Raw genomic sequence first — 21153 nt, 5'->3', positions numbered from 1 at the left:
CATGTCTTTAAATAAAGTATTATTGACCTTTCCCATTATAGAACTATCGACACTGTCTTCTTCTGGCCCTGATGTACACTACTTAAGAACAAAGGTCTTAATTTTGAAAAGAAACAGTCAGCGACGGGTGAAACGTGTTAACGTATTTTGTTTATTGTGCTTACAGTGAGATCTTCCAGCCATCCCTCTACATATACATGTCCCACCTGACTCGGCTGGGCGAGATGAGACTGGGTTGCCGCATCTGGCCTTTGACAACCGGTGACGATCCGAATAACGTTACGGTTAACAATTTTGGTTGGACGCCTACTATCGTAAGCATTTTCATGAGCAGAGTAATAGTGTTGTACTTTCCATCTCACCATGGCGAGCTTTTAAAGCAGGAGGTATTGTCTCTTGCAACTTTCCTCCTCTTTGTTTTGCTACCAAGGGCACCTCGGACTTTCGACTTGTGATTCACGCCTATGGGCTCAATATAAGTTCGGCTGGATCTCTTACAATGAGATCACATCTTTATAGGCCTACACATTTGACTCTAGGAGAGGAGGAGGAATTTTCATTCTACCAGCCTTGCGAAGATACCGAAGCTTCCGACTTTCCACCGAGTTTGGTAAGTGAAGACATTTTAATGCGATAGCGATAAGGGCTCCGTGTCGCAGAAAAGGCGGTGTCGTCTTCGGCGTCGGCGGCGTTGGCCGTGAACGAAAACCCCAGAGGCATTAATAGATAAAACGGAGTAGGAAATTGGTCGTGTTGGGGAATCAAAGCAGCGCCTCCGGAGTGCGAGACGAGCACGTCAACCAATCCGCCACGCCACGCCAACTCGATGGTTTGGAATGAAAAAAGGCGCGTCTAGTGATTACGGTGTTCTCCTAAAAGGGTGCTTTAGAGACATGTACTTTGGTGTATATTAGTAATTGTGAGCATAGAAATCACAGAGGATGCAGTTAAGCGACTAACAAGGTACGTTTCCTCTACTTTTCCTCATCGCTTGGCGAGCACGTAGCGCCATCAGGCGGCGCCCAATACAACCACTCCCTCCTCTTCCTGCAATGTACGCCACTGCTCCAACACAACTCGCGACGGCAGCGCCTGCCGATTGTGTCGTTCGGGCGCAGGGGGGCCGTGCGGGAACGCAGGTATCGCGCGGTGAGCGGCGATGAAGGCAGCGCACATCCAACGCGCATTCGCCACGAAGCTTGAGGCTTGCTACCCGTTCGTTCGGCGCAGAAGCTATGCTGGCGTTCGTGGCATCGGGTTCGTCGAGAACGATGTGCCAACGAACTACGACTGTAACTTGAGTTCCGCGCGTTTTGGCAAGGCGCCTGGCAGCGCTTCTTCGTGGTTTGCCGCTCCGCGCGTCCGTTTTACCGTACGTAGCATCAGCAGCATCAGGTTCACGCGGCAGCTAATGCATATATGGGAATTAACGCTTTACGCTATCGTGACATACCCTGAAGGCGGAGCTTGAGTGTCCCCTACAATTTTTTCACATGAATAATTCTACCTTCGCTAAAAAATTTTGCGATTTTCTGTCGCATTTCACTGCATCTAATTGCGAATTAGTATAACCGCTGGCATGGACGCACAAAATCCGCTGCAGGCTTCCATCGTATCTTTAATCGTATCCGCATAGCGGTCAGTATGCTGCGGAACTATGTTGTCTTGACTGAAAACCCCCAAATGACACCCATGGCACCAGACCACAAAGGCGAGGGAAGAGTGCTGGCTGACAAACAAAATTCACCATTCCATAATGGGGCATTCCGTAACACTGTAATATTTCACGCCAGATTTTTAAGAACTCGTCTTAATATTTCTGTATCTCTCTTTAAAATATCAAAAACAATGGTGCAATTAGTCGGCCTTTTTTAACTAAAGCGCATCGCGCGAGAAAAGCTTTCTTCCTTTGGGATCGGTGTACAAGAAGAACCCACTTGTGAACCTCAGAGGAAACCAGGGTTCATCTTTACGTTTACTGACCCTAATATTTCACCGCAGGTTTGAGACTGGACGTATTACGTTTCAGCTCGCATTGATCATCGCCATAAAGTTGGCTTTCCTTCATTCCAAACAAAATATTTCTGCAAATGTTTTATCTCCAGTACGTCCGCATACTGGAACCACCTTCCTCTTTCTTCCGCCGAAATGTGTGACCATTTTGATTTTAAATATGCGTTATCCGTCTTGCTGTTGAGGTAAGCCCATAAAGGTTTGTTAAGCTAAGCAGCATTTGGCTCGGTCAGTATTTGGGAGTGACACCGCCTGGGAACACTGAGTGCTGATGGCTCTTCTTTTGCATTTTCTTGTCTCTAACGCTTTTTTTTCTATTTGCGCATACTGGAATTTTTTTGTTTCCGTTCAATTGCTGGTTGAGCCCAGACTTTTAAGATTCTGGCAACTTTTTCTTTTCCTAGCGCGTGGAACTTAATTGATTTCTATGTATCAGTCCATTTCCCTCGCAGTTTTGTTTTCAACTCCTCGCAAATTTTACGTTATGCTTTGGCATTTGTTAAATTTAGCTAGTTTACTCGTTGCACTTGTAATTTATTATTGTTTTGACTTATTCGCTGGCGTCGCTCGCTTTAATCGTCGTTACAGTCAACTATAATTGTACTTGCATTTTTTGTTTTGTTCTGCCTTCTCTAAAGTAACCTATTTCCCTCTGCAATGCATTCGGGCAATAAGGCCAACGGAATAAATAAGAGATACTCAACCTATCGGCTTTACTGTGCTTCTATAGCCATGCGAACAGTGCTGGAACACGCTGTTTGTGGGGAAATCCACAGATGAGATTTTAATAATGTATTTTAGAACGAGATTACCTGCAAGTGAGTTGCGTAGAAGAGAGAGAAACAGAGTTACATATATAGAAGAGACATTTCGGGGGAATAGGCAGCAAAACCTAAACACGGAGAGAAACTTTTTGCGACAACAGATGCTGTCTCTTGGGTGCGATGTAGTGGCAATGTGAAGAGATGTTTCCTCCATTTGCTATTAGCCCATTTTCATAATTTCAACTTCAGATTATTGTACATTCAATTTGATCTGTATGCTACAGCGGCAGAGAATAATTTATCGGTACATCTTTTAGGGCGCTGCTTTGAGATGGACTCGTATTTATTCATTTATTCTGTATACCCCTAAAAGGCCCTCCTTCGAGGGTTTTAAAAAGGGGGGGGGTGAGTGTAAAAACATGTACAAGGAACATCATTAACAAGCAAAGGAACAATAAACAGGCTATGTATAGCATGGAAAATGTAATTAAGCACATGAGAGTAAATAGAAAAGCAGGCGATAAAAAAAATCATACAAATGATAGGCTTAAAAAAAGATTAGGGATAACAGAAACGAAATATGCTACAGTCTATGTATTAGGCAAGAAAATAACAGAAGTAATCTCAAAAGTAAAGCAACTGAAAAAAGAAAACGTTCTAAAAGTTCGAACATTTCAAACATTTCAAATGCCAACGTCGCTGCGGATGAGAGCAAGAATTGTGGAGCCGTTAGATTCAATGGCTATGTGCACTGGTAAATTGCACCGTTAAATGATAGTGCGCGGTTTGAATTACTTCGCAAATGCAGATAAACGACACGCGATGCGTTTAACTCTGTGCGGATGGTCGAGCCGCGGAAAGAAGGCTGATGGTGATTAAAAAAATTGTCGTGAAGCGAAGGATGGTGATGCAGTTTATGAAAAAGTGCTAGTCAAGATAGTTTACGGCGGTTAGACAAGTCTTCTAATTCGGCACAATTCTTTAAGGAAGGGATGCTGGTAGTATGTGAGTGGTCCGAAAAAATAAAACGCCCCGCATGGTTCTGCAAGGACTCAGCTAGTTTCTCGAAGTTCTTTATAGCGCTAACAAAAAAGAAGGACACAGGAAGACGTACACAGAACGGGCGCTGAGTCCAACTAACTTCAGTGAGGCTTCCACTACCTGAATTTATACACAACGAAGGACCAGAGCGCATGCGGGTGAAGTATTTCTGGTAGATTAGGGAGCGCAGACTGCATGCTATCGTCTATTTAATAATCTGTATTCGCTATCTCGCAGGGAAACTGATTTGGTGCTGACGCTCGTGCTGCCCCTTTGTTTTATAAAAAATGCTTCGGCCAATTCGCCTGCTAATCTATTCTTACTTCTGCTTAGAATTTTGATACGCTCAAGTCGTGTCTCACAGTTTTGGTCGTTCTCACCTTTGCACGAGTGGCAGTGGGCGGGTGATTTTCAAACGATTCGGAAACGTTACTCAGTGAACGTTCATGTTCCCTGGCACGTTCGTTGAAACAGCGGCCGGTCTGCCCGACATATACTTTGCCACATTTAAGGGGTATTTCATATACCACACCCGTGGCACACTGCACGTACGGCTTTGCGTGCTTCATGCCGCAGCTGTAAATGTTAGGGCTGTTGCTGCTGACCTTAGGACACATCTTGGCCAATTTATTTGACGCAGAGAAGACCAGCGGCACGCCGTACTTGTTGCCAACCCTTCTCAGGTTGTAGGACACCGTATGTATATAGGGCATATCCACTGGCTGGACGCTGCTATGTTGTCGTCTTCTTGATTTCTTTGGTCTCCCTTTGACTTTCTGCAATAGTGTCTCAGTGGCCGCCGTCAATACGTGGCCAAGGAACCATGCTTTTGCGCAGTCTAGCTACCTCGCCCTGAAAGCTCGGCTGCATCATATGAGGGCACGACTTGAGGAGAGCGGATTTCAGGGAAAGGGTCGCAATAGCCCTCTTGATCGTTTTAGACGGTGCCGAATCAAAAGGTAAGACATCTTTTCTGGCTATAGGGCGGTAACACCAGCAAACACGTCTGTCTCCAAGCTTGATGTTGGGGTCTAAAAATTGAAGGTTACTTTGCTCAGGCACCTCGTACGTGAAATAGAGCCCTTTGCCGTGTTGTCGGAAGGTATCAAAAATCTCATTTGCAGCTTCCTGGTAACCACCTGTATTACGTCTCTTTAATATCACTAAAAAGTCATCAACATATCTAAAAATCTTTAGGGCTGTTCCGTCGTCAATAAGTAGAGCCAAAATGTCGTCAATTGATGAAAGAAAAATGTTGCACAAAACAGGAGCGACACATAATCCTATGCACATGCCCTAGCTTACATTGTAAAAATCGTCGGTTGTCAAACTGGATAAAAGTGGCATTAATATAAAACTCTGAAAGTGACATAAATTATCGACACTTAGGCCAGCTGCATTCTGAAAGGAAATTACGCCGTTTCTCTCAATACAATCACTAACAGCAGTAAACAGGTGATTATGTCGTACTGAATAAAATAATCCCTCAACATCTATAGAGAAAGCGTTTCCAATTTTCTGCACCCCTTCCAAACAGCTCACAATATCTAATTTTCGATACCGAAAGGTATCAACTGCAAAGCGTTTACTTCTGTTTGTGATTGCATTGAGAGAAACGGCGTAATTGCATTTCAGAATACAGCTGGCCTGAGTGTCGATAATTTTATATCACTTTTATAGTTTTATATTAATGCCACTTTTATCCAGTTTGACAACCCACGGTTTTTAAAACGTCAGGGCATCTGCATATGATCATGTGTCGCTCCTGTTTTGTGCAACGTTTTTCTTTCATCAATTGACAACATTTTGGCTTCACTTATTGACGATGGAACAGCCCTAAAGATTTTTACATATGTTGATGACTTTTTAGTGATTTTAAAGAGACGTAATACAGGTGGTTACCAGGAAGTTGCAAATGAGATTTTTGATACGTTCCGACAACGCGGCAAAGGGCTCTCTTTCACGTACGAGGTTCCTGAACAAAGTAACCTGCAATTTTTAGACCTCAACATCAAGCTCGGAGACAGATGTGTTTGCTGGTGTTACCTCCCTATTGCCAGAAAAGATTTCTTACCTTTTGATTCCGCACAGTCTAAAACTGTCAAGAGGGCTATCGCGACCCTTTCCCTGGAATCCGCTCTCCTCAAGTCGTACCCTCACATGATGCAGCCCAGCTTTCATTGCGAGGTAGCTAGACTGCGTAAAGCAGGGTTCCTTGGCCACGTATTGACGGCGGTCACTGAGACACTATTGCAGAAAGTCAAAGGGAGACCAAAGAAAGCAAAGAGACACCAACGTAGCAGCGTCCAGCTAGTGGTTATCCCCTATATACATAGGGTGTCCCACAACCTGAAAAAGGTTGACAACAAGTACGGCGTGCCGCTGGTCTTCTCTGCGCCTAATTGGCCAAGATGTGTCCCAAGGTCAGCTGCAACAGCCCTGGCAGTTCCGGCTGCGGCACGAAGCACGCAAAGCCGTACGTGCAGTGTTCCACGGGTGTGGTGTATGAAATCCCCCCTAAATGTGGCAAAGTATATGTCGGGCAGACCGGCCGCTGTTTCAACGAATGTGCCAGGGAACATGAACGTTCACTTAGTAACTTTTCCGAATCGTTTGAAAATCTCCCGCCCACTGCCACTAGTGCAAAAATGAGAACGACCAAAACTGTGAGCCCCGACTTGAGCGTATCAAAATTCTAAGCAGAAGCAAGAATAGATTAGCACGCGAATTGGCCGAAGCATTTTTAATAAAACAAAGGGGCGACGCGTGCGTCAGCACCACATCAGCACATCAGTTTCTCTGCGAGATAGCGAATACAGATTATTAAATAGACGATAGCATGCAGTCTGCACTTCCTTATCTACCAAAAATATATTCACCCGCATGCGCTCTGGTCCTTCGTTGTGTATAAATGCAGGTTGTGGGAGCCTCACTAAAGTTAGTTGGAGTCAGCGCCCGTCCTGTGTACTTCTTCCTGTGTCCTTGTTTTTTGTAGCGCTATAAAGAACTTCGAGAAACTATGCTTCATCAACTAGCCCCACAACGTGTTTTGTTAACTCAATGTCAGCTATGATATAGGCTTGATCAGGATCCCAGATGAGTGATGCATATTCAGTCTTCGGGAAGAATGAGTGTGATGAGCGCGAGTTTTTCAGGTGCGGAGCAGCCAGTCTGAGTTTATGCTTTAGTAGGCCGAGGGAGCGGTTGACGGATGCTAAAGTTAGATTAATGTGGTCAAGCCATAATAAGTATGATTGCAGGTGAACTACGAGGTACTTGTAAGTAGTTGTAATTTCGACAGATTCGTTATTTAGGAAATAAGCTGTCGGAATGCGAGAAATACGAATGAAAGACAAAAGCTTAGTTTTAGAGGTATTAAGTGGCATAAGCCAAGATGTGCATCATGCGGTTACTGCATTCAGGTCAGTTTGCATACATTGTTGGTGAGTGATAGAAACAATATTACGTATATTGCGCAGCCATTGGCAAAGAGCCTGTCTCGAGAAGACGTAGCGTTAGGTAAATCATTAATATTAAAAAGAAGAGGGAACCAAGAACGCTCTCCTGTGGTACCCAAGAAGTGACATTAGAATAAGTGGTGTTGTAGTTGTTAATGGAGGTAAACTGAAGTCTAGCATTGAGAAAGTTCGCAATCCAAGCAATAACAGAGGGGTGACTATTCAATTGGGTTAGATTGAGCATAAGCCTATGATAAGGAACATGATCAAATGCTTTCGAAAAAGCGAGAAAAAATGCATGAGCTTGACCGCCAGCAATCATGCTCGAATCCGGCAAGTTGTGTGTCACAGGAGAAGCCCTTGCGAGAACCGTGCTGCATTGAAAAATAATATTGTGGTTTTCCAGGTACTGAAAAATTTGACTGTGAATAACATGTTCGAGAAGTTTGCAGAAAGTATTTGTCAGTAAAATAGGGCGATAATTGAGCGGAGATGAACGATTACCTGATTTGAAAATGGGTATCACTTTAGCAACAAGCCAGTCATGAGGTATGAAACCAGATGATAGTGATTTAAAGAACAGGTTATTATTGAACTAATGAATTGTGATGTGCTTTTAAGTATCTTATTATTGAAGCCATGCTGGCCACAACTGTAAAAAGCTTAAGGTTATTTAGTAAGCACAATATACAAGTTTGACTAATATTTCGGACATTATTATGATAGGAAGATTATTTAAGCCGGGCGCTGCCGAGACGTCCTCATTAGTGAATACAGAATAGAAAGCATCGTTAACTAGCTGGGCACACTGGCTTTCAGGAACTGCGATCCCATCATTATCAGTAATAATTATATATGGATTGTTATTAGGGTTCATCACTTTCAAGAATCTGCGACGGTTATTTGCTAGCATAGATGGTAAGTCATCCTTGAAAAAGTGGCGTCTGGTTGACTTGAGGGACGTTTGGTCCAGCTTCTTGCATTCTTTGTACTTTGTCCACGCTCTTAAAAAAATCCTTCTTAACAGCTTCTCTGTAAAGGCGCTTCTTTTTTATTATTCAGTTGACGAAGCTGATTATTGAACCAAGGTGCAGATTTATTCTCTTGGATTGAAACTACTTGAATAAAGGCATTGATAAAATTAGTGAGGGTATGTTTGAAAAGTGTCCAGTTATCTTCGACAGAAGGAGATAAATAAGCATCCAGGAACTCTAGAGAAAAGACCTCTAGTTTGTTACTAATATTTACAAAGTCGCCTTTGTTGTAGCATCGCATTTGTTTGGTTCCACCTCATTCCACAGTAACCCTCCTCCTTCCCTAGCAAGTATCTTCTGTGTGGCTCCCGTGGCAACCACACTCCGACTGCGCCTTACATTCTCGGCACAACCTCCTCCTACCATGGTAACCATCCTTCGGTTAGCAACTGTGGTCAAATCAATTGATATCAATTTTATGTTACACAAATTGGATGCCCACCTAGGCTAAAAGCTGCAGAAACAGATTCACAAAGTCTCATGACACCGTTACATATCGGCGTAGCAGCAAACAGAACGAAATAACAATTTAAGACCATTACAGGAGTACGCATCAGTAAAAAGTTATGCTACACATACGTGTTTAACACAGCATAAAAAAGCAAACAAAACCACTAATAAAGAAAAAAACAGTTCAGCATTAAGACGTGACTTAGTAAAGACTTGGACAATAAATGAAGTAACTACCGATGGGAGGACAATTGAATTTCCATATTGTAGGTTCTCAGTTATTTCGAGATAAGTCCAGTCGTGTTTTAATATTTGTTAAAAAAAATTGAAAGATTATCAGCGAAGGATTGTAGTTTGTCACTTATTTGAAACTCTGGTAGGTACTAAGTGCAAGCGCATCTATTGTTGACACTTGTACTGTGGTATTCAAGACATGCAAGTTGTAGAAGAACGGCAGACTGAGCGAGTTGGTGCTTCATAACAAAAATAAATTGTCAACAGCGTAAAACAACTGGACAAGGCAAGAAGAGACATAAGCTCGGCGCTGAAGTTACAACTTGTGAGTTCAAGTTGTAAGTCAAGTGTCGTGTTTGTCGCTTCGTATGTTTGATCCTGATGTCTAGCGCTGCTAAAAATTAATTCTCTCATGCACGTTGTGCCAAGATATTACTCATGTATGCAGAAGGAATGCACTTAATTTGTTACAAATGAAATTCATAGATTGTATCTTCATTGAATTTACCCGACGATGATTCTAGGTTAAAGATTAGTAGAATAATTTTTCTTTTCAAGGCTGGATGCTTATTCACAATTGCTTGGTTCTTGCCAATACCAATGTACAACATTTAATTCTGGGATAAAATAGTGGATAATATAGTTTTATTTTAGCTCTTAAGAGAAGTAATGTGTCGCAACTCAAGATCACGCCAGTAAAAGAAGAGGGATTTTTAGGGATAGACGATATGTCAGCGTCCTACTCAATCAAGGCAGAAAGAAAAGTATCCGCCGAAAACATTTTGTTCGGTAACTATATATGTACTGGCCTTGAGAAATGAATAAATGCAGCGGAGGATCTACTTTATTCTTAGCGTGAAGGGTAATGACTTTGAATTTTATTTAGTTTACCTTGAATTGTTTATTCTAGTTCATTCTGACAGGCATGATAACTATCGTCAGGGCCGTTCGTATGAATATTCCTCAGCTCTTGCCACACAGCCCTATTTCCATGGTAACCAAATTTTGAACGGCTCCGCTAATAGCCACCCTCTGGCCGTGCCTTCCTACGCTCTCCCAATAGCCTGCTCCTTCCGCCGTAACCATCATCTGGTTTCCTGCACTTGTGCCACACCCTAATGCTTCAGTGATAACCACGTTCCTTATTGATCCCGCGATAACCACCCTCCGTTACGTATTGCTACACTCTCGCCATTTTCTCATGTTTCACGGTAACCACTTTCCGATTTCCTTCGCTCTTACCACACTCTCCTCTTACCATGGTAACTACCACCCTCCTACTTTGCCTTCCTACATGCTCGCCATACCCGCAACTTTCACGGTAATCCCCTTCCCGTGGATTCCCGCAATAACCGCGCCCGGTACGCCTTCCTATCTCCACTTACCCTTCTTTCATGGTAGCAATCCTCCGCGGCTGCAATGCCCTCCTCCTACCGCCGTAACCACCGTGCGGGTGGTTCCGGTTGTAAGCACTCACCGGTTATGCATTCCGCTACTCACATCATATCCTTCTACTTCCACGGTGACTGCCCTCCAAGTGGTTCCTATGGCAAGGTACCCACATCTTGAGCCTTCGGTACAGACCAGCCCAAATGGGACGGTCGCAGATACAAAGAACGCTGGCGTATAGCGAACAAGAGCGGTGCCACAAAAATTGGATAGGGGCAATGCGAAATCTGACAGAGTGATAAACTCTGGTCGCACCATTCGGTTGCAGCGAACGAAGAGGCACCGTAAACTCACCCCCGAGATGAACTCGCGTATCCAGCAAGTGCAAAAGCACCGAAGTTTGGGCCAGTTGGTATTGATCCATCTTGAGAACATGAAGCAGCACGAAAAAATGGGGGCAAAAAAGACACACATACGGCAGGATAGGCAGCATTCGTCCTGTCGTATGTGTGCCTTTTTTGTCCCCGTCTTTTCGAGCTCCTTCGTGTTCTCAAGATGTTCCAGCAAGTGCAAAGACGTAATAGCGTCTCTCAGCCATCGGACACGACCGCAGAAAGAAAATTATGAGGTGCACTTAGAGGTCTCCTTACGTGCGGAAATGCAAAAACTGTGCTATCCGCCACCTGCGCCATATGCTTGGCCAGCGCGGGAAATTGCAAGGCGGGTTTTCAGTGGGCGCTGCATGATGGCGCTACGACTGCACGCAAAACACTGAGGAAATATACCGGAAAAGGAGGAATTTTCTGACTCGCATGACTGCGACATCTGTAATTAACATGCTCATAATTACTGATGCAGGCTTCAGTACCTATATCGAAGATACGTTTTTAAAAACTGTGCATTCACTAGACGCGCCTTTATTCAGCTTCAAACGTCGAACTGTCCCCGCTGCTCGCATATGCGGATGATGTCGCGGCGGTTGCTGTGAATTTGGGGGGTGTAACTGAGGCCGTTGCGTGCGTAACAAAATTCACCAGAGTCACCGGCACTAAAGTGCTCGTAGTCCTGCGGCTTTGTCACGGTGAATGGCCATCGATGCCCGACAATTGCGCAAATGTGTGTTGGGTGATGTCCACTTTACTACACTTTGGTATCCCAATAGATGGTTATCGCGATAGCGAACCATGCTCGGGAGCACATACACAAGCCAAGCGCGATAAGAGGGAGAGAGGGAAAGGGGTGCATCTATCAACATTCTCTGGAGCCAGGGTATATATTCTGTTTTTGTTTTATTTCAAAGCTGTGGTATGCAGTGCAACTGTTGCGTTGTGCAAGGCTCAACTGAATGCGACTGCACCGGATCTTTGCCGTTTTTGTGCGGGCCGCGAACTGGGAAGGATGCAGCCGGACTAATTTGTTTCGATGGGTGAAAGACGGTGAACTGTGCTTGGGGTATTTATTTCTGAGGAAGATTGTGAGCTGGTTTGTTTGTTCGTCGTCCTGGAAACGACCAATTTTTGCGCACTGTGTGCCAATTAAGGCTCGGCCATGCACTGCCGGACTTTATTATCACAACCGAACACATCCCGAGATGAATTTTCTGGGATCCATCCCAGGATCTGTTCGGTCTCTGTCCGGTTTTCGTTTGGTATTTATCTTCTTTTAAGAGGAGGAAGCTCTACAAGGATTTGTGCGATGCAGTTCTTCCGCAACCTATGTGCAGAGCCTTACGCAGCGGCTGCCCAGGCAGCGACGTGCCTAAGCGGGTTAAGGCGATGCAGGTGCCGTCAAGTGCAAAAAGAATTTTCCTTATGCTACATACTGAAATACTACAAGTTAAGAAGTTTTTGGAACGGAAAAAGTTATTTATACCCTGGGGATCACATTGTATAATCTCAATGCAGGCAGAAGCCATAGACCACGTTTTTTTGCATTGTTGGGAGGGGGATACTTTTGGGATAGCTCGGAAAGAACACTAAAGAAAATTTTCGCTGGACTCGCATGGTGTTAGGTAAATCTCTGTAAAATGTGAGGATGGGGCACCATTCGACGTAATTATGATAACGGACCTCCACAGCATTTGGTGCCCTGTAATGACAGGGTGCTATTCCAATCCTGATGCACGACCCACACCAATTTACTTCCAGGAGTGTATGCATCGGTTTACTGAATTACAGAGATGTTCACCTGAATCTCCCGAGTGGCTCGTAAGAGTGTAGATTTTAGTGGAGTTAAGAGAATTTTTAACATCACGAAGCCATCTCGCCAGGCAGGTATTTTTGTAAATTCTTAGTTTTTATGATCTGCAAGCTTTTGCTTTGTATAGTGTAGTGCTCGCCGAAGTAAGGCAATAAAGAAAAAAAGAAGTTTTGTGGTGGAGTGTCAGCGTCGTCATCTCGCATGCCGGTGGCCCCGGTTCGATTTCCACTTGAACCCCATTTTTTTCTTACTAGACACTTTTGCCGACAGCCTTTGTCTACAACTTTCGTCCACGCCACACTTGCGGACAACTTCCGTCCACGCCGCTAATGACCCAAAAAAGGCGTCGGCCTTAATACAAACGGGGTATTGCAACCAAAGGAAACAGCCAGGCGAGCATGCGCCGTTGGCCTACTAAGTCAGTCAATCCTTTCGTGTGCACCGGCTCGGCCGCGTAAAACATACAAAACGGAAGATGAGGCTACTGTGCATGGTAGTGGATAAAGTAACAACAGCGATTAGAGAAGCTTGAATTCCTTGCTGGCTACGCTGTGGTATGCGCCGTCTGCCCAGTCGGCTGCATCTTTTGTGCGGCTACCACGTGAAAGCACAACCGCATAGCAGACAGTGCAGCTTGTACATTCTGTGGGCACAAACGCTGCGCTACTTTCTTCGCTGCATGGGCGCAGGAATGAAATACGACGCTGTCGAGAACACACTTTACTCAAGATGTAAGTAGATTGCTCGGATGTTGCCTTGGATGACCGTTGATGCAGAAAAAAATCGCAAAGCCGTGCACGGACAGAGCAGTTGTATACAAAGTGCGAGCACATCCTTACTTATAGGAACCTAGCCAATCTTCCACCAGATGCCGTGGGCGCTTCAACCTTATTAGTTAAATCCCGTGCTAAACGGAAAATTTTTGGCGCCGAAGATATCAGTCGTCAAAGCAGGGCCGCCCTTGAAAGCTTAGGAATCGCCGCGGTAGGGTCTGCTCTGAAGAAGTAGACGCGCATGGTGCAGTTTTTAAGCAATAGAGCTGCTTTTGGCAGACCAAGCAACTTCGTTTGTAACACAGGGGGTCCGCTTACAGCACACAACATTAACTGGTGGGCGAGTTGGTCAGACATGGTTCTTGTAAACCAGCGCAACGGCCAGAAGCCAAACAGAAAGGAACAAAACAAAGCGCTGAACTAACAACTAAATTGTTTTATTCAGGGCACCCTGCAGTGGTTAAATGCACGCTGGTATCGCAGAATAACGGAAAAACAGAGAAAATCAAGAAAAAATAGAAAAAATATCGTTTCACAGCCTAATCATTGCGGTTGTGCGAAAGCTTTGCCGAAGCACGTAATCTATGACAATAGGTATCCGTGTTCTTTTTCCGAGATAGCAACAGAATGGGTGCTGATGCATTGCGTACCTATCCTCATGATTTCTGATGCCACAATTATCTCCCTGGTGAGCTGGTCTTTGCTTTTTGCTACAATTTTACTGCTCTTGAACATTGGGCGGCATGAGCAATCACGACAGCCATATCGTCAGCCATATCGGGATTCACTGTCGTGATTGCTCATGCCGCCCAATGTTCAAGAGCAGTAAAATTGTAGCAAAAAGCAAAGACCAGCTCACCAGGGAGATAATTGTGGCATCAGAAATCATGAGGATGGGTACGCAATGCATAAGCAGCCCATCTGTTGCTATGTCGAAAAAAGAACACGGATACCTATTGTCATAGATTACGTGCTTCGGCAAAGCTTTCGCACAACCGCAATGATTAGGCTGTGAAACGATATTTTTTCTTATTTTTTCTTGATTTTCTGTTTTTTCGTTATTCTGCGATACTAGCGTGCATTTAACCACTGCAGGGTGCCCTGAATAAAACAATTCAGTTGTTAGTTCAGCGCTGTGTTTTGTTCCTTTCTGTTTGGCTTCGAGCCGTTGCTCTGGTTTACAAGAACCGCTTGCAGCAAACACCTGATACAAAGAGCGCGACTTGCTTGACCGCTGCACCGTACCACGACTAACTACTACTACTGCTACTACGACGCGAAACTTAGGAATGGTCGCGTAATTACTGTCGCTGTAAAATTGATTGTAAACTGAACTGAACAACTTGGAGTCATGGGTCGGACAGAATCACGTCTGGTTGGGATGGTGCATGACATCTGACGACATTGACCTAAAGAATGTAGATAGAAAGACGTTTCCATCTCCATGCTTTTGGTCAGTGTTTTCCGATTTCGTCCAACTAAAGAACAGTCTCGATGTCGTCTATGTGATATGAAAAGACTACTCCTGGCCGCTGAAGTTACCCGCTAACTGTGTCGCTCCACACTGTTTAGGCGGAGTTTGAGTGTCCACCGAAGTTATAATACAACAAGCTCTTTTGAAGAGAGCAGATAGCAAAGTGAATTTTGATTATTTAACGGCGATTTCTTAGCATGCACTTAAAAAAGAAGGGTTCTTTTCTTCATACTTCTCGGAACGGTTAAGTTTCATAACCGTTGCAATGTTAGTTTTTTTGAGATTATGAAATACAGATATCAACTACATTTTTAGACCGATAACCAGCGGTTAATTCGGGTGCAAACACTGAGAATGCATAATGACAAATGCAACAAGTAAGAACTTTAGCAGAAATGTGGTAATACTCTATTAGCATGAGTAGAGTCGTTAACAGCGCTAGTATACAGTACTCGGAAATGATACAGATACAGAAAAGTAACATAATTAGAATTCTCGGGCATCGAGTATAAAAACAAACTTTTCTGCAACCCGGGAAATATATAACAGGAGTGAGTACAATGTGAGACAGGACGCAGCGAGCTTCATTTCCACCCGGCAGTATGGCGGCAACTTCTCCGAAGACAAAGATAAGCGATGATGATGAATATTTACAGATGGAGACAAAGGTCGCGTGATGGTGATGAATATGTACACATGAAGACGAACCTCGCGCACTGGTCTTACAATAGTAATACAAAATGTCAGGTTACATTAACTTTTCCTCTCATGAAGGTCATAAATGATTAATACACGAAATCAGCGCTGGCGTCTACCTATGCTGTGAACCCGCACATATCTTAGAAGCCACCAATATATCAAATGCAACAATCATTGACTTCTGAAGGAACGACTTGCTGCATTTATTATTCTTAATGCTCAGCTTTTATATTCGAAAAATGGGGTCTATATACTAATTGTGTAACGAATACCATGTTTTGACTTATTATGATAGGTTGCTTTCAGTGACAGTGACATAACAGTGTCAGTTTCAGCCACAAAATCAGCAGTGAAATTTTTTTAAACTTCTTTATTTGCTTTCACGTCTAGTTGCATGCCAATGGCGCCTGTTATTAGACGTGTCATCACAGCAGATGAGGATATTTCAGCAGCAGGTAAATGATGGTAAATCATTACTTTAATAAGAAAACAGGAGTGGATGGAGTACGAAACTTTGAGGAGCTGCAGGGTAGACCTTGTGCGATTAAGATGAGATGGTATTCATCAGCACCGCTTGATGCTGGTCATTAACGTCACTAGCAAGTTTATCAGAATTCGGGGTCTTAAGCAGTAGTGGCTTATTTTGTTATTACGATCGCATGTTCAACTGCGCCGAATGTATTTAAGTCTAGAATTATAACTCCTTTTAGCATAATGCTGTGTACCGCTGCATCAATTATCTAAGTCATAAAACTGCAGTGGACTTTGAATAGTGTGGCCTAAATCCATGTTACCATCTACTAGGTTACGGGATTTATCTCTTGACTTGTACTATCTGCTTGTTAGAATTTTAAAATTATTTGGTATTCATGCTATGAGATAATGACCTGCATCCATTCGTTTCTTTACGGTCACCATCCTTGTATGTCGTTATTACCTTCGCTGTTTTTACACACACGTATATTTACAAACATTGACAGAATGGTTTATAAAGAAACATAAAATGTGCAATTTTTTGAAAGTTACCATTAGGCTTCAAATAAGGGAGTGTTTACTCATTGGCATTCGCCGAAGCCAGGCCATACGGCTACAAAGAAATGCAAGCTTTAAGAAAAAATTCGTCTTGGCCAAGGGTAACCTATACACCAGTGCAGTCGGTCTTCAAACTGAGCTCATCGCGACGGCTAGGATATGGTAGGGTGACACCAAATCAATTTATTTATTTGTTTACGCATACCTTACAGAACTCGAGAGAGGCATTGTGTAAGGGTGATCATGTAAAATTTTGTGTAAATTAGGTTAGAAATCAAAAGCATAGTAGAAGTCCAGCAAGACAGAACAAAAACAAGTGAGTTCGGATAATAAGGTATAAAGAATCTCAAAATGCGATACAAAGTACAAGACAACTATGCGGCATAGAATCAAAGTAAGGGAAGTCCACCATGTAGTATACAAAAGCAAATCAAAACATTTCAGGTACACATGAGAATAACTGGGCATAAACAGAACCGACGAGGCAATAGTCTCAAGTAGCTGAAAACAAAGTTGTATGAATCTTAGGTATAAAAATGATGTGCTAAGCCTTACCGACGAGGTTCTTGAGTAGACGTCTGCGAAAGGTGTCATGATTGCGCTGCAGGGCGATGCCGTGCGGAAGATCGTCCCAGAGGCAAATGGCGCACGGGAGTGACGAGAAGTTGAAAGCATGTGTGCTGCCACTCGAAGTGCGAGCAGTGTTGGTAAAATCTTCGGGGTGTTGACGCGCTGTATTTAAACACGAGGGCTTATAACAAAAAACGGGGAGACGCGCTAGTTAAACTGCGCGATGACGAAGATGAAAAAAGAACTAGCTTTGAGGATGAAAAACTAACTAGTCAACAGTGCGGCATTGCTTAATTTGGAAAAATTTTCAGAGGGATCTCCCAATCGTTGAGTAGATTTCTAAAAAGGGAGTATTTACTCACTGGCATCCAGCCAAGCAGAGCTGTACGGCTACAGAGCAAAGCTACACAGTTTTCTCAGAAACTCTGCAGTTAGTGCAGACAAGCCCAGCCGCACAGCTGCGATTTTGTCTATGTGAAAGAGTGATTACTCCCTCATCAGAAATGCACTCCGCCATGGAAGATTACCTTCATCATTTGACCTTGACGCTTATACCATTAAAATCTGTTGTTTTAATCGTGAGAAACTTCAAACAAGCGACTGTTTTCCTTCAAGTTTAAATCATAACACACGAAAACTAAGACAAGCTAGGCGCGAGATTGATTGCATTAACTTTAGGTTGGTTTTGAGGATGGAGAGGAAGATGAATCGAAAATTTGAACTTGTTTTTTACTACTTATTCAGGAAGTGCATGTCGTCTTCGCTGGCTGCCCGCAGTATCTTTGAAAATGCTCCAATGTTTTTTGGTGTTTTGTTCGGAGAGTAAATTCTGTTTTTTGAGCTGTCATGATGTCATGATGGCCAAGAACTTGTTCCGCATGTTATTAAATTGACGACAGCAAAACTTTTTCTCTTTCTCGTGCCTCCATTTATTCTACCACTCATACTTAATTTTTGAAGCCTAAAGATTGGCTGGTTCATACAGCATAAAAAAGGGGAATATTGTTAGCGTGAGCTGCGCTCGTTTAATGCTATGTGATGTCGCACGTGTCTGAACAGAAATTAATATAGAATTCAGTGCGGCAGCAATTTCGTGATAAACCTACACGAAATCATCTGGTAAAAGACTATATGAGGTCGTGATTTATTTTATTTAGGAGCATCAGAAAATTAGTTCTTTATTTGCGAAATTTATCTCTAGCAACAAAATGAGGTGTTCTTTTACTCTTAAAGTTTGATCAAGAGCACCGGCCGTTATCTCTGTTAAAATTAGCGAGCGCATGCGCACTAAATAATGCTGGTGAACTACTGAGAGATGTATGTTCGTTGACCATGTTTTGAAACCAGAATGACTTCAGAAAATTTAACTTTGCATTGTGTATTGAAATGGACATATCATTTATGGTCTACAACAATAAGAATTCGTTGCCTTCGTTTTTGTGACAGGAAGGATAAGATCGCTTCCAGGTTATTGATAAAGGGCGCTTAGCGAGAATCGGCGGGTCGATAAATGACATAAACTATGAGCGAGGGCTCTAAATCCACAAATTGTGCGTGCATAAAAGAAGAGCTACATGTAAATTCATCCAAGATACAGAACTGCTGTCCTTTACAAAAGAAACGCAACAGCAGCTCAACCAGCGCAAGACAGACGTAGATCCCATATCATTGCGTTTGCTGGAACGCCTACAAAGTCCTTTTTGCAGTTACTGTTTAACTCTTGCGGTTGAACGTGAAGTGGTTGAATCCAGTCTCTAAATGAGCCCTCCCAGTGCGGCTGCAACGAGAATCCCATTGGCGTAAGTGTCACATTTCGCACATTGGGCTATCAGATGGTTCAGAGGCTGTAGGGGCATATTCTAATTTGGCGCCTTGTTAGACGAAGGCAGTATGTACGAGAGATTTTTTACCGGCTCAGAGTACAATATTCTGTCCCTTATGATAGGTTCACAACATTCTAAGATATTTCATGCTCTTTTCGGAGAAAAAACGCCTACGCTCAATGTGCTGACTGCACGAGTTTTAAAATTTAGGGCTCTTATTTTACCAACCCTTTTTATCTACTGCTTTTCTCTGCAGCTATGCAACACCGGATTTGTTCCAGCAATATACAAGGGAGAAGAAGTGGTCTCTGTCTACTCATACAGCCCTTTTGTGAACGTCACTGTCACGTTCGAATCCATGGCAACAATAGCAGAAAAGGTGAACTTTCCCCAGCATCTCAACTCTTGTAATCAAAGCGCGCATTTACTTATTGAAGGTGTAGTTAGGAGCAAAAGCAACTATAGAACTCATTTAGTTTCTGCGGCAGCCATTAAGAGGTGCCTAAAGATGACCGATAAAGCCCTGGTGGAATTTTAACGTAGTTTAACCAAGCACACGTGCGAAATACACGTGTTCAGCCTTGTGGGGTTATGGTTTTGCTTTGCTTGGTCTTCAGCACGTCTGGAGGGGATACTGTTTAAAAGGTACCATTAGGTGATGAAGACGACGATTTGCAATGCACAGCGCGACAGTGTGCCGGTTTAACAGGAGGCGTGATCGGCTGCCGCAGTAGCAAAGTGATGTCGTGCAGTGGCCTGCGAAGCTGGTCCGTTCGCGACGAAGCGGCGATATTTATTTCATACCTGCATGATCTATTGCTGTGCTGGGTTTGGCTAAGGTAACCCTGAAGGTTAAGCTAAGCTTCACAGAAACTCGGCAAGCCGGTTACGCCTCATGAAGTAGTGCTTCGTAACTTGAATATAGCGCTGAATTTATAACGATTGTGCACACCTCGAAGATTTTTCACGGCAGTCAAAAATATAGTGAGCACGGGGGCCACGTTTCAGGTGTGATTTAGCGTCGCGCCGGAAGAGGACACCAACGTTAAAAACATAGTTTCTTCACAATGAGACGAGACCCCATCCCGCAGCAGCCTCTCTGCCTGTGCTAGTTGGCGAGTATGGAGCGGGAGTGTACTAACAGGTTATGGACAAAGATTTTTTTTGCTGTTAGCGCGGAATATCGATCTCTGCACGGTACATAGTCCTAGCTACCCGTTTCTCCTCAAAGCTTGTCCGAGAGAATTTTGAAAGGCTTTTTCTGCTCAAAAGGTCCTCTATATTAGGCCGAACAGGCTTATTGAAAGCTTATTGAACGCGCACGTCGTTTCTTCCTTCGCTTCTTGCCTTGAAAGTTGATTTTTATAGCAAAAAGCGCAGTTATCTTTGAGATGTTTTGGAGACGTGTCTGAAACTTTGGATATGTTTATATTTCTCTAGTTCTTTCAGGCTGACATCTGGCGCTGTCAGCTAATTTCGATACTGCCGCAAAGTCAAACGAATACACAGCACAAACAGCACTGATAATGATAGTACCGCGAAGTCCTTCCTGGTCTTTCCTTCCTGCTGCATTTACTTCTATGCCACTGCCCCCATTATACGTGTAATATATAACCACTCACGGCAATGGTCCTAAAGTTCGCAAAATAATGTTTCTGATTTTTTCCTTATTCTACCTGCGTGCAGCTCTGCCAGTTCTGGAGGAGGTTTGGGGAACCAGGCTACAGTATCGCCGTCTACGATGTCGAGTACGACGCCGAGACCGCTGCTTGTCCCCAGTTCAACCTCAGCGGCGGTGCTTTCAGCCGTGTAAAGCTGATCAAGAAAATCAACGAGCATTACCTAAATGTTGAGAAAGGCGAGAGAGTGTATAATGAGTGTATGGCGTCAGCCTATTAGTAGTCTTATTTAGAGATCGCCGGTTCATGTCATGATGGTAGCGACGTTTGTGTTTTGAATATAAATATAGGGAAAGAAAAATAAATCTTTGGATGCGTTGAAATGCTATTACTCTAAGGTATTCTTCATGCAAGTGTCAATGCGAACCTGCGAACCCTCTGACTGGTGTGCATGCGCCGTCAGTACCATTAGAAACACTCATTAGCGTGTGGAAAACACGAATACGAATAGAGAACGGGACTCGTTGCTGCTCATTCATTTATCTCTAGACCTGCTCAAAAACGCCATTTCAGAACATAGA

The 21153-nt window shown here is 43.5% G+C and overlaps 1 protein-coding gene across 1 annotated transcript; it reads left to right on the top strand.

Annotated features, from left to right (window-relative positions):
• Positions 1-173: 173 nt before the first annotated feature.
• LOC144134815 (uncharacterized) lies at positions 174-20870 on the top strand. The gene is made up of 4 exons (XM_077667647.1): positions 174-314; positions 431-610; positions 19210-19332; positions 20640-20870. Exons 1-4 carry the CDS (start codon positions 198-200, stop codon positions 20850-20852), a joined length of 633 nt encoding a protein of 210 aa, XP_077523773.1. The 5' UTR covers positions 174-197; the 3' UTR covers positions 20853-20870.
• The last annotated feature ends 283 nt before the right edge of the window (positions 20871-21153 follow it).

This window comes from Amblyomma americanum, chromosome 5 (genome assembly GCF_052857255.1).
Source record: "Amblyomma americanum isolate KBUSLIRL-KWMA chromosome 5, ASM5285725v1, whole genome shotgun sequence".
Taxonomy (NCBI): domain Eukaryota; kingdom Metazoa; phylum Arthropoda; class Arachnida; order Ixodida; family Ixodidae; genus Amblyomma; species Amblyomma americanum.
Note: the sequence above shows the minus strand (reverse complement) of the source record. Positions and strands in the feature narration are given on the sequence as shown.